The 13527-nt window shown below is 42.4% G+C and overlaps 1 protein-coding gene across 1 annotated transcript in view; it reads right to left on the bottom strand.

Moving 5' to 3' along the window:
- VPS53 (VPS53 subunit of GARP complex) overlaps positions 1–13408 on the bottom strand; it is a 123274-nt gene extending 109866 nt beyond the window's left edge. Inside the window, exons 1-4 of the mRNA NM_001193168.1 lie at positions 13242–13408; positions 11262–11342; positions 3491–3540; positions 1568–1634 (exon numbers count right to left, since the gene is read on the bottom strand). Coding sequence (NP_001180097.1) covers positions 1568–1634; positions 3491–3540; positions 11262–11342; positions 13242–13328 — 285 coding nt within the window. The 5' untranslated portion in view covers positions 13329–13408. The remainder of the gene's footprint in view (positions 1–1567; positions 1635–3490; positions 3541–11261; positions 11343–13241) is intronic.
- Between the last annotated feature and the right edge of the window lie 119 nt (positions 13409–13527).

Below are 13527 nucleotides of genomic sequence, written 5' to 3'. Positions count from 1 at the left end.
AAATGTGGCGCTGCTCTCTGAAATACGACCTGCCTTGCTGCAGCAACCTATTAATAAGTGAAGGTGGAGAGGGCCGACTCTCCTCCAGGCCACCTACCTCAGGGCCTGCTTTCCAAGACCGCCTGTTTGTCATCACAGGTTAGAACAGAAATAACTGAAAGGTATAATATCCACACAGTGTCACCCAGTAAAAAGTCCTGATGGATGATTCACTTTATTTTCACATTCTCAACACTGTAAATACCTGCGAATCTCTGAAGTATTTCAGGGTTTCTAGTGAGCCTTTCTAAATACAGGCGGAAACACGCTAAACAGCAGTGTTATTATTTCAAATGGTAGACAGCCGGGACTGGTCAAGCACCAGTCAAGCTTTAAACGTCTTTAAAGGGACACACACACTGGTCCCAGTGACGTTTTCTGGTAGAGGGCTTTCGTTAATTTACAAATACTAGATAATCTCCCACAGACCAAATATTTAATACAGTTGAATAAAACGTTATGGCAGGTGGACTTTGCATTCTGAGAAACACCAAGATGAGAAAGATACTGTTCTGGTTTCAAGCAGCTTACATACTAGCCAAAGGGACAAGATGTGCTCACTGTAAGTCAGAAAAGCAGGGGCCAGAGCCTGTGGGGGTTTGTGGGCAGAAAGACTCTACCTCTAACTGATGGCTGCTGGGATCGACTTTCTCATCTATGAAATGAGAAGAGATGACCAGATGAGTTTCAACTCCCCTATGGACTTGAATTTCTAATATTCTGATTCCTTTGGTATATCAGTTGAGCAGAACAGAAAATTTCATAAAAGAAGTAGTATCTGAGCTGGGTAAGATTTCAGAATGAAGCTGCTGGAAGAAAAAAAGGAGAACGTGCCTTTTAGGCAAAAAGAAGAACATGAGCACTGGTGGCTCAGGAGGTAAAGAATCTGCCCACAGTGCAGGAGACCAGGGTTTGATCCCTGGGTTGGCAAGAGCCCCTGGAGAAAGGAATGGCACCCCACTCTAGTACTCTTGCCTGGAAAATTCCACGGATGGAAGAGCCTGGTGGGCTACAGTCCATGGGGTCGCAAAGAGTCAGACACGACTGAGTGGCTAACACTTACCCACACTTACTTACTTACCCAAGTATAGGTCCATAAAGCATGGGACATGCTTGGAGAGCATGAGGCTTTCAGTGTGGACAGATCACAGCAGGAGACAAAACATGACCAGAAATAAATCAGAAAGTCAAAGAGCAGAATGGAGGCTCAGAGATACCTGACACCCAGCAGAAAGACAAGGAAACCTCCGTTTTCTCATTTCAGTGTGCCTTTCAGCCTGGCCCTGGGCGAGCTGTACTGCAAGGTACGGCTTCTGGTCTAAGGGATGCTGAGTGACAGCTCACGGCTGCTCTGGGCAGCCTATCTCTGCCAGTAGTGGGATGAGTCGTGCAAGCTTCCTGCTGTATATAGGGGACAGATTAGTAAGAAAGTGCTCTGTAAGCAGGCAGATCAATGTACTGGTCAGTTGGTTGTGCGGTCTTAAAGAAATCAGAGGATGTAACGAACATGGAGGAATATGTTACTTACTTGCCTGCCATCCTGTCCCACATTTGTTTGACCTCTTACGACAGTTCGAATGTTGTCATCCAGTCTCCTAGCAAAAAAGAGTTAAAGGACACAAATCATTAAAATAATCTCGATTCTAGGTTGACCAAAAGAAAAATGCTAGTAACCTTTCCTCCGTTTCTACAGATTGCAGCTACTTATTCAGAAAAAAACCAAAGAAGTTTGGATGATACAAGGAAGACCGAAGCCCTGGACCCCAGCGAGGGGGCAGCAACAGTGGTGTAGGAAGCCAAGCCCAGCACAGACTGATGAGTCATCTTTGTTCTTTTTTCTTAAAGGTTATTTTTATTTAATGTTCAGAGCTGGTCAAAACGACCAATATAACTTGTAATACTTTTCATGGGGTAAACCAGAAATGACAAAGTTGCTAAAACTTTACGGGAACAAGCCAGAGAATTCAAATTATCCCACACAAAAACCTTTGTCAGTAACACCCTTAAAAGATATAAGCAGCAAGGTGATACACGAAATCCGTGCTTTGCTGCCTGGGCCTTGACCACAGGAGGCAGATCTGTGGCCTCCACCTCCTCTTTCTCCTACAGCTGAACAGAGGCCGCTTAATGGGACTTCAACCAGAGAAATTTATATCAGTCAATTTCATCCTTCATTTGAAGAAGCCATTAGGAAAAAAAAGTACAGTGGGAGAAGCTGAAAATAACTGGCTCATAAGTGATTTTTGGATCACTGGGGAATTTTCATTTTCTGTGCAAACCCTGGACAACTTAGTGGTCTCTTCTAGAACTGTTGGAGTTAAAGTCAGCCCAAACAGTAAACAGGCTTCTTTGCACTTTTTAAGGTACTCAACTGAACAAAATATTAATGGCAGAGGTCTTTACCTGAAAACCCAAAGGTTGTCTGGGAAAAAAAAAAATCATCGCTTGGATTCAAACTGAAGGTTTCTCCTCATCAAAAGTTAAACAACAAAAACTATTTAAAGTTATGACATCAACCATTACAATAATAATTACAAAGAACAAACTTTGAGTATCTACCACGTGTCAAAACTGGAAATTCAGACATGGATAAACCAGAATAAGACTATGGCAGGAAGGACATTTGCTGACCACCGTAGACATCCTGGATTAATCACAATGTGTAATAATCAGCCACCACTCACACCAACCAGCATATCTGACCATGCTGTTAGCCGATAAGTGGCTAATAGATAAAAATATAAGTCCATCTTCATTTCTAAGCCTTGGGAATATAAAAAAAGGGTACATCAGCTAGAGAAATAAAGCCATTAAAAATATAGCAGAAATGCTTTTGCCTCCTTTTATAATCAACTGTTCTAAATGGCCTGTTACAGATTCCTTTTTTTTTTAAATAAATAATTGAAGACTGATCAAAGAAATGAGTTCTCTGCCACAAGGCTCATATGGAAACCCAGATAAAAGAACTATTCTTTTAAAAATTACCATCTTACAGAGAACCTGAGATTTCAGTGTTCTCACACATAAGGGTGATCAGTACTAAATGAAGAGCATATTTTCATTCATTATTAACAATCACATGATGTTGGGCTTCCCTGGTGGCTCAGTGGTAAAGAATTTTCCTGCTAATGCAGGAGACGTGGGTTCAGTCCCTGAACTGGGAAGATCCCACATGCCGAGGAGCAACTAAGCCTGTGTGCTACAACTACTGAGCCGGTGCTCCAGAGCCCGGGAGCCGCAACCACTGAGCCCATGTACTACACCTACTGAAGCCCGAAGGCCCTAGAGCTCAGGCTCCGCAACAAGTCCCTGCAATGAGAAGCCTGCACACCACAACCAGAGAGTAGCCCCCACCTGCCACAACTGAAGAAGAGCCCGAGCAGCAACAAAGCCCCAGCAGGCCCATTAATAAATAAAGTGGAACAAAAAATAATCACCTGATGTTACGTACCTTATTTTCAGTCTAATCTTGTTCACGACTTCATCAATGTTTGCCAGAGACTACAACAGAGAAGGCAAAGTGCCAGCTATTATTTCACTTCCTGGAACTCCTCTTTCACAAAGAAATGATGAACTATTTAAATGGTTACTTTTTTATATATAATGGCTATTTATGACATCTCAAAGAAACGAATCATACAGTACAATACAATTTTCACTTAAAAGAAAAAAAAGCATAGCGAATTCCCTGGTGGTCCAGCAGTCAGGATTCAGAACTTCCACTGCCGAGGGTCCACGTTCAATCCCTGGTCGGGGAATTAAGAGATCCCAAATTGTGCAGTGTGGCGGGGGTAGACGGGGAAGTACAGCAATAGTTGACAACAACTGCAAAACCCATCCTGGAATCTATTTTTTGTTAATAAAATTTATTGGAAAACAGCCATGTCCGTTCGTTTACATATTATCTACAGCTGCCTTTGAGTTGCAAAGACAGAGCTGAGTAGTAGCTGCAACTGAGACTGAATAATCCACAAAGCCTAAAATTACTATCTAGCCCTTTATAGGAAATTTGCTGATCCCTGCTATAAAGGAACATGACAAATTCATTTACCAAAATCCTTAGGACCACAACAATGAATGAATGTAGATTATAACACACAACGTGGATCAATCCTACTAACATAATGCTGTGCGAGCACACATCCACACACCAAACACAAGAGCGTATCCTGTATTTCATCATGTAGCTCAGAAGAAGTGAGCGAAACTGTTCTCCTGCACTAGAAGCCAGGACTTAACTGTGGGGGCGGCAGTGACAGGGAGGGACAAGGAGGAGTTATGAGAAGAGATTTTACTCATGTTTTGTTTCTTGGTCTGGGTGGTGGTTATCTGACTTTGTGCATTTGGTGAAAATTCATCAAGTTGTACACTCAGAATCTGTGTATTCCTCCACATTATGTTCTATGTCAATAAATAAATATTTTTTTTCCTTTTTTCTAATATATTAGAAAAAAGTCTGGAAAAATAAATACTAGTAGTTGGACTCTGTACTAGTAACTCTCTGCTGCTGCTGCTGCTGCTGTGTCGCTTCAGTCGTGTCCGACTCTGTGCGACCCCATAGACGGCAGCCCACCAGGCTCCCCCGTCCCTGGGATCACTCCAGGCAAGAGCACTGGAGTGGGATGCCGGTTCCCTCTCCTATAACTATAGCCTATGAAATCACTTGCAGTAGCTGTAATTTATGAAAAAGAGGAGTTTGAAGTTTTTCTTCTTTTTGCCTATGGGTATTTTCTAATTGCTGTATACTGACAATGCACTGCAATTATAATAAAGCTATTTCTATGTCTAAGACAATGACAGTAAAAACAAATGGACAAGAATCAATTTAGTGAGCTGAAAACATAAAAGAAAGGGTGCCCCCTAGCGAAGCAGAGGCGGTACAATTTCATAGCACCATTTTAACTGAAGTTTCCGAATACAACTTTGTAAGTCCTCTTTCTCTCTCCTCCGAAAGATATTTTACCTCAGAAGGAACTGGGGGTGATGCAGGAATTGTGCTTATAAATCGCCCCTGGCAACCTGTGCTGGTGGGAAGAAGCAGGAGCCGACAGGTGCAGGTCTAGCAAGAGAAGCAGGTCACATAAAACAAGATGAAATCTTGCCATTTACCACAAGATGGATGGACCTTGATAGTATTATCCTAAGTGAAGCAAGTCAGACAGAGAAACACAAATACCGTATGATTTCACTCATGTGTGAAATACGAGAAACAAATAACAACAACAACAAAAATAAAAATAAACAAACAAGGCAAACGAAAACAAACAGGCAGATACAGAGAACAGAGTGGTGGTTCCCAGAGAGGGAAGGGCAGCAAAATAGGTAAAAGGGACCAACAGTCTGGGGACAGGAACCAAACCTGTGGTGGTGAGCATGCTGAAGGCGACAGGGAAGTAGGAATACAATGCTGCAGACGCGACATGCACATAGTGTTATACACCAGTTACCTCAATCAAAGAACAAACTTTGAAAAAATGATAAAATGAATATATTACTATTATGCATTAAGTATTTTCTTTGGGAAAAGAGAGAGAGAAAAACCAAGTCACATGTGTTTGAGGTATCAGATAGGGATATTCATATCTGGTCTACTGTTCTGACAAGGCCAAGGGTGACTCAGAACTTTCAGAAATCCAAGAAGAGACTGAGGTAAAGATAAATCTCAGAAAAGAGAAGTTATTTTATTCTTTTAATATTTTGATAGAATTCTTTTATTTTTTGTCATATCCTTCAGAATAAAAATGTTCAATAAATATATGCAATGGGATTATGGACTGCAATGAACAGAAAGCTTTTTTTCATTTTTGCCAGGTCTCACTTTTTTTTTTTTAAATTATGAAAATATGATAACAACATTTACAGGAGATTTGGAAAATACAGAACAAAGTTACATACAGTTCTACTATATATTACAATTATTTTTTAAGTAGATAAATTAAGATTTTTAGTTGGAGTTTCAAGATCAAACTCTCAAAAATTAACAGAATGGATATACAGAGAAGCAGAAGTATATAGCAGACCTGAAAAGCACTATGAACCAATTCAACATAATTAAGATTTAAACCATTTTCACACAATAGTAGGATACAAATTCTATTCAAGTTCCCACAGACTATAAACTAGGAGACACCAGAACATATACAGAGACACAAGACCAGGTGCAAAAATTTCATGGTCTTAAGGTACTGAAATCATAGAGTCTGTTCAAAAAGAAGTTATTTTAATCGAAGAATCCACTGCCATCTGTTATTTCAAAACCGGACTGGGGATAAATCATCACTGTGGTAACAGGAGCTCAGTCGCTGGAGGAGCTGGCATGACTCTGCCCCTGCCAACCTGCTGAAAGGATACAAGCAAGCTGTTTACCCTCACTGAGTTTCTGTTTCCTCAGAGGCAAAACGGGCAAAACAGTTCCTGCCTTGCTAATCTCCGCTGGAACTCATTCCTTTAGGGGAAAAAAAAATTGGGGGGCATTTAAAATATTAACATTTGGGGACTCTGTGAGAAGGGGAGCCATGAATTCTCTGTACTATTCTTGCACCTTTTCTAAAAATGGGAAATTATATCAAAGATTTAAAATTGTAACCTATTTAAAGTTGGTAAAACACGTACATAACACAGAATTCAAACAGCAGAAGGTAAAGAAGGTAAATAGTGAAAAGTAAGGCTTCCTCTACCTCTACCTGCCTCCCATTCTCCTCCTCAGAAGCAATGCCTCTGAGTGAGTTTTTGTTGCACCTTCTCAGAAATGATCTAGGTATTAAAAGCATATAGTAACCTACCAGCTCTTCTGTATCTAAGGCACACTGTCCTGCACCATGCTTTTTTCATATAACGATTTAACTAGGAGGTCTTTCCACATCAGTTCAGTTCAGTCGCTCAGTCGTGTCCGACTCTTTGCGACCCCATGAATCGCAGCACGCCAGGCTTCCCTGTCCATCACCAACTCCCGGAATTTACTCAAACTCATGTCCATCAAGTCGGTGATGCCATCCAGCCATCTCATCCTCTGTCGTCCCCTTCTCCTCCTGCCCCCAATCCCTTCCAGCATCAGGGTCTTTTCCAATGAGTCAACTCTTCGCATGAGGTGGCCAAAGTATTGGAGTTTCAGTTTTAGCATCATTCCTTCCAAAGAAATCCCAGGGCTGATCTCCTTCAGAATGGACTGGTTGGATCTCCTTGCAGTCCAAGGGACTCTCAAGAGTCTTCTCCAACACCACAGGTCAAAAGCATCAATTCTTTGGCGCTCAGCTTTCTTCACAGTCCAACTCTCACGCCCATACAGGACTACCGGAAAAACCATAGCCTTGACTAGACAGACCTTTGTTGGCAAAGTAATGTCTCTGCTTTTGAATATGCTGTCTAGGTTGGTCATAACTTTCCTTCTAAGGAGTAAGCGTCTTATTTGCATGGCTGCAGTCACCATCTGCAGTGATTTTGGAGCCCCAAAAAATACAGTCTGACACTGTTTCCACTGTTTCCCCGTCTATTTCCCATGAAGTGATGGGACCAGATGCCATGATCTTCGTTTTCTGAATGTTGAGCTTTAAGCCAACTTTTTCACTCTCCTCTTTCACCTTCATCAAGAGGCTTTTTAGTTCCTCTTCACTTTCTGCCATAAGGGTGGTGTCATCTGCATATCTGAGGTTATTGATATTTCTCCCGGCAATCTTGATTCCAGCTTGGGCTTCTTCCAGCCCAGTGTTTCTCATGATGTACTTTGCATATAAGTTAAATAAGCAGGGTGACAATATACAGCCTTGACGTACTCCTTTTCCTATTTGGAACCAGTCTGTTTTTCCATGTCCAGTTCTAAATGTTGCTTCCTGACCTGCATATAGGTTTCTCAAGAGGCAGGTCAGGTGGTCTGGTATTCCCATCTCTTGAAGAATTTTCCACAGTTTATTGTGATCCACACAGTCAAAGGCTTTGGCATAGTCAATAAAGCAGAAATAGATGTTTGTCTGGAACTCTCTTGCTTTTTTGATGATCCAGTGGATGTTGGCAATTTGATCTCTGGTTCCTCTGCCTTTTCTAAAACCAGCTTGAACATCTGGAAGTTCATGGTTCACGTATTGCTGAAGCCTGGCTTAGAGAATTTTGAGCATTACTTTACTAGCGTGTGAGATGAGTGCAATTGTGTGGTAGTTTGAGTATTCTTTGGCATTGCCTTTCTTTAGGATTGGAATGAAAACTGACCTTTTCCAGTCCTGTGGCCACTGCTGAGTTTTCCAAATGTGCTGGCATATTGAGTGCAGCACTTTCACAGCATCATCTTTCAGGATTTGAAATAGCTCCACTGGAATTCCATCACCTCCACTAGCTTTGTTCGTAGTGATGCTTTAATTTAATTTAATTTTATTTAATTTAATTTAATTAAATGTATCATTTAAAAATGTTTAAATTATTGAAAAGTATTTCCTGATTCTAAAGGCAATTCTTGTTAATTACAGAAAATACATAATATCCGCCTGTACCCCCAATTGAGTACAATCACCATTAGCATTTTGGTCCCCTGCCCTCTACTGTTTCTTCTATGTAAATAGAAGGGCTTTAAAAAAAAATGAAACCAGGATGATAAGCCATTTGGCATCTTATTTTTTCTCACTTAATGACACAGATGCAGAGCATGTGGGGAACCATTAGAAATTATTTAACAACAGCTCCCTATGGGGCTTCCCTAGTGGCTTGGGAATCTGCCTGCCAATGCAGGAGACACAGGTTCGATCCCTGATCCAGGAAGATCCCACATGCAGCAGAGCCACTAAGCGCACGCGCCACAACTTTCGAGCCTCGCTCTAGAGCCTGGTGCCACAGCTATTGAGTGCACACTGCAGACACGGCAGCCTGTGCTTCCTAGAGCCTGTGCCCCACAACAAAGAGAAGCCACCGCGTTGAGAAGCCTGCTCACCGCAACTGAAGAGTGGCCCCCACTCTCCGCAACTAGAGAAAAGCCTTCATAGCAACAAAGATGCAGCACAGCCAAAAAATTAATAATTTTTAAAAAGCCACAGCTCCCTATGACTCTTTTTCTCAAAGTTCCTAAGTATATAGTGAGGGAAGGAAAGTCGCTCGGTTGTGTCCGACTCTTTGTGACCCCATAGACTATACAGTCTGTGGAATTCTCTAGGCCATAATACTGGAGTGGGTAGCCGTTCCTTTTTCCAGGGGATCTTCCCAACCCAGGGACTGAACCCAGGTCTTCAACATTGCAGGCGATCCACAAGGGAAGCCCCCTAATTATATTAGTCTTTAATAAATGTTATCCAGATTCCCCTCATCAAACATCTAATGGAAACATGAGAAATGATCATCTTCAGTTTCCTACTAGGAGACTAGAAAGATTTTCTAGATCATTACCAAACGTGGCTATGTGTCAGAACCTACCCAGGGAGCCCTGTTAAATACAGAAACCTGAGCTCTTCCCACCTGGACCTGGTGAGTTAGAAACATCCAGGATCTGTTCTAGTCCACCCTCCTGCCTCGAGGTAACTTCAGACCCATGAGCAGCTGCCATTCAAGACAAACATATACACACCCTCTTCCTTAGAGTGTCACTAAATTTATTCTTGATATATTGACATCTACTTTAACTAGTCTAAACTCATAATTCACAAGTATTTACTGCATGTCCATGAGATATATAGATGGGTTTTGCCCAAGATCTAGCAATAGTTGAAAGAAATGATAAATCATGCTGTTACTTTCTATTATCTTTTAATTAATGTCCATGGGAATCTGGGTTGGAAAATGGTGAAAATCTGGGGTTGGGGAAGTAAAGGTACCCCTGTGTCATAAATTTTCTGAATTTTAAAGAAACTTTACAATACATTATCGTGGATGTGGGGGATACAATTAGGACATATAACTGAATCTGTGGAACAACTAATGTCTTATGCTACCTTCAGTGGTTTAAAAACAAAAACCCACAAACACTTATCAAGAAGAGGGAAGAACCTAATGTTTCCCTATATACATGATTTTCAAATCTAACAATTTGCTTTGGCGAGTCAGCTGTCTTGATAGGTTGGGGTAAATGAAATATTTCTGTAGCTTAAACTGCTATCTTTATACCTACTCAATTCCAAATTTCCATCTCCAGCTAATTCCTAGAATTCCTCTTTCATTAGAAAATGATGAACTGTAGGCCTGGTGGGCTGCAGTCCATGGGGTTGTGAAGAGTCAGACACGACTGAGTGACTTCCCTTTCACTTTTCACTTTCATGCGTTGGAGAAGGAAATGGCAACCCACTCCAGTGTTCTTGCCTGGAGAATCCCAGGGACGGGGGAAGCCTGGTGGGCTGCTGTCTATGGGGTCGCCCAGAGTCAGACATGACTGAAGCGACTTAGCAGTAGCAGCAGCAGCAGCAGCAGGGAATTCCCTGATGGTTCAGTGGTTGGAACTTGGTACTTTCACTGCTGGGGCCCAAGGAATTAAGATCCCACAAGCCACATAGCACAGCTTCCCCCTACAGCAAACCCCTGAAAAAGAGCTCTAAAGGTTGCTTTTGAAATCTCAAAAAGGACAATCACACAGTATGATACCATTTTTTCCTACTTTATTTTAAAAATTAGCATGTTCATCAGAAAAACTTCGGAAAGATCCATGCCAAAATACTAACAGTTACGGGGATTATGAGCTCCAGACTCAAATATCCAACTATGTATTTCTACCTGGATGGCCCAAATATGTTCAAAACTGAGTTCACCTTAACTCACTACTCCTATCCTACTCACCACTCCAACTTATAAGTAAGACTCTTCCTCCTCACAACACAGGGTACAGGTGCCAACACCCAACCACAGTCTGGTGGGCTGGAAATCAAAGTTCTGAAATTACATCTTGAAACAGGAATAAAAGTAGCTTTCTAACTCCAAGCTTATCCTGCACACCTCACTCCCATTTTCCCCTATTACATTTGAAAAATCCTTTCCACTTCCCCATTTACTACAGAAAATCTGGGGGAGCAGGGAACAAGATGGACTCTTTCAACCTAAGGGTACAATTTCTAATATGCTCACTACATGGAGAATTCTACTCTGACACAACAACAGTATTTGGTATTATCTAACCGCCTCCCAAAACTGGTTACGAGGGAATCTGACTTGAATTTAACTCTTATTTGTTTATCAAGGTCCCTTAGGTTATGCAGTGTAACAAACTAATCATTAATACTCAGAATGTTCCAGAAGCCATTGCAAGAAGGAAATGCAGCACTTACTTGCTCTGTTGGGAACAGGGTGTTGATATACTCCACAGCATTGAAATCTGCTCTATCTAGAGGATCCTGGCTTGGAAATACCTACATGAAGAGAGAGAATTAAAAAATCACCATCATCCTCCTGTCCTGCTTTATGTATTCTTTCCTTCCAATTGGTTGGTAAGTTCTTTGAAAGCAAAGACCATATCTTTTTTTCATTTTACAAGGCCAACAACCAATGCACAGTAAAATATGTGGTAAAGTATATCTATAATTTTTACCAACATTTGTAATTTTAACATCTTGGGAAAACTAACAGAACGTGCAATAGTAAGAAGTATTCAGACAGCCACGAAATCCCAAGGACAAGGTAAAATAAGCGAGCATTATACACTAGCAGATTAAGCCAGTTGATGACACGGTTGTATTAAGGGACTCTTGATAATGGACTAATGTACCATGTCTCAACGATGTCTCAGCAGTAGAATTCACTATGCACCGAAGCGATTTTTATTCTTCGGACAGTGTTAGGAAATGGAGCGCTGGCATTCAGGAACTATCCATCTCTTTTATAGGAGAAAGAATACCTCTGCCTTCAGAGAAATACAGATAACTCCCTTAAAACACTGCAATTTGAAGAACATGTAACACGGTGGATTATAAAAACAGTCAAGTAATCCCCTGGGCACTGGATTTCACCAGCTCAAGACAGTTATTCTAGGAAGTGAATTTTTTTTTTTAAATGTCTGCTTATTGGACAAATCTATGCTAGAATTCAATCTTACTAAGAAAAAGGGGCGGGGGGGGGGGGCGTCTAAAACCCTCATCAAACAACTGGCTGCATTATTCATTTCTTCTACTGGAGGCCAGTAGGTCCAAAGCAAATGAAATGTATTTCTCTTTCTGGCTGATGGAGGTGGGTGGGGAGCAGTGTGGCTGGAACACCCAAACCTTTGCCCTGGCATTCCCAGGATGTGTCAAATGTGTTTTGTGCGAGTAATCCAACCACTCCAAGAAAAACACATATCCAAGAGGTAAGTGGGACAACACAAACAAATTACCACCCATAGTATTAATGCTCAATAAATATTAACTGTTAGTAACAGAAGTAGTAATGTTTTACTTTAAAAAACTTCCCATGATCATTAAATTAAGTATGGCACACCCCTCCTTTTCTTAAATCCGCTACACCAACTCCTTTAAGAGAGATTTTTCTCCTTTTATTGGGAACAATAACCTGTACAAGGGTCTAAATTGCCTTTTTTTTTTTTTTAAGATTTATTTTTGGTCGTTGTTGCTATGCATGGGCTTTCTCCAGTTGTGGTGAGCGGGGGCTATTCTTCGTGGCAGTGTGAGGGCTTTTCATTGCAGTGGGTTCTCTTCTTGCAGAACATGGGCTCCAGGTACTGGGTTTCAGTAGCTGCTGCGCATGGGTTCAGAAGTTTTGGCGCAGAGGCTTAGTTGCCTGGGGAATATTCTTTAACCTAAAAACCAGCAGAAATTCTCAACCATTTAAAAATGGTAAAGGAGGTCTCTCTCTCTCTTTTTTTTTTTTAGCCGTTTCCCCTCTGCTTTGCGATATGCTTCAAAAGCAGAGGTTACCCACCTCCCCTGAATTCTGAGTCAGTCACATGGGGCTCGACGGAGAATCCGGGAACATCGGGACACCAACCTGATGAAAGAACAGCCCCACAACCCCTAAACCGGAGGTTGCCACCCACGAGGTCCCTTCTTCTAGGTACATCGTTTCAGGAGGCACAGCTCCTTTGCCCAAACCCACCAGAACGCCTCACCCTCCAAAGTCAATCAAGGCCGAGGAAGACCTCTCTCCCTTTTCTACATTGAGAAACCCATTCCCACCACCACCTCCCCTCAAAACCTTTCCTTGCCCTTGGCGCCTAGCTCCCACGTCTCCTTCCGAAGACAGCTTCCTCGCCGTCCCACCCCCAGAGCTGCCCCAGTCTCCGCACTCTCCTCCCCTCGGGGGGGCGGAACGCTCACCTGCTCGATGGCGAGCTGCACGTCGGGCGTGAGCTGCAGCACGGCTTCCAGCTCTTCTACGAACTCCAGTTCCTCCTCCTCCATCATCCTGCCGCCAGCTCCCTCCCGACGGCCACCCGGACCCGGAGCCACACCTCCTGCGGCCACTCACGCCGGAGACTAGAAACGCTCCAGCTGCAGCGGTCCGGCGAGTCTGGGCTCTGTCAGCCAATCGGGCACTTCCGGGAAGCCGAGCACTTCCGGAATCCGAGGCACTCTGGGATAGCGGAGGACTGACCTCTGGTCG

Source organism: Bos taurus, chromosome 19, assembly GCF_002263795.3.
Source record: "Bos taurus isolate L1 Dominette 01449 registration number 42190680 breed Hereford chromosome 19, ARS-UCD2.0, whole genome shotgun sequence".
NCBI lineage: Eukaryota > Metazoa > Chordata > Mammalia > Artiodactyla > Bovidae > Bos > Bos taurus.
This window is presented reverse-complemented; position numbering and strand designations above follow the sequence as displayed.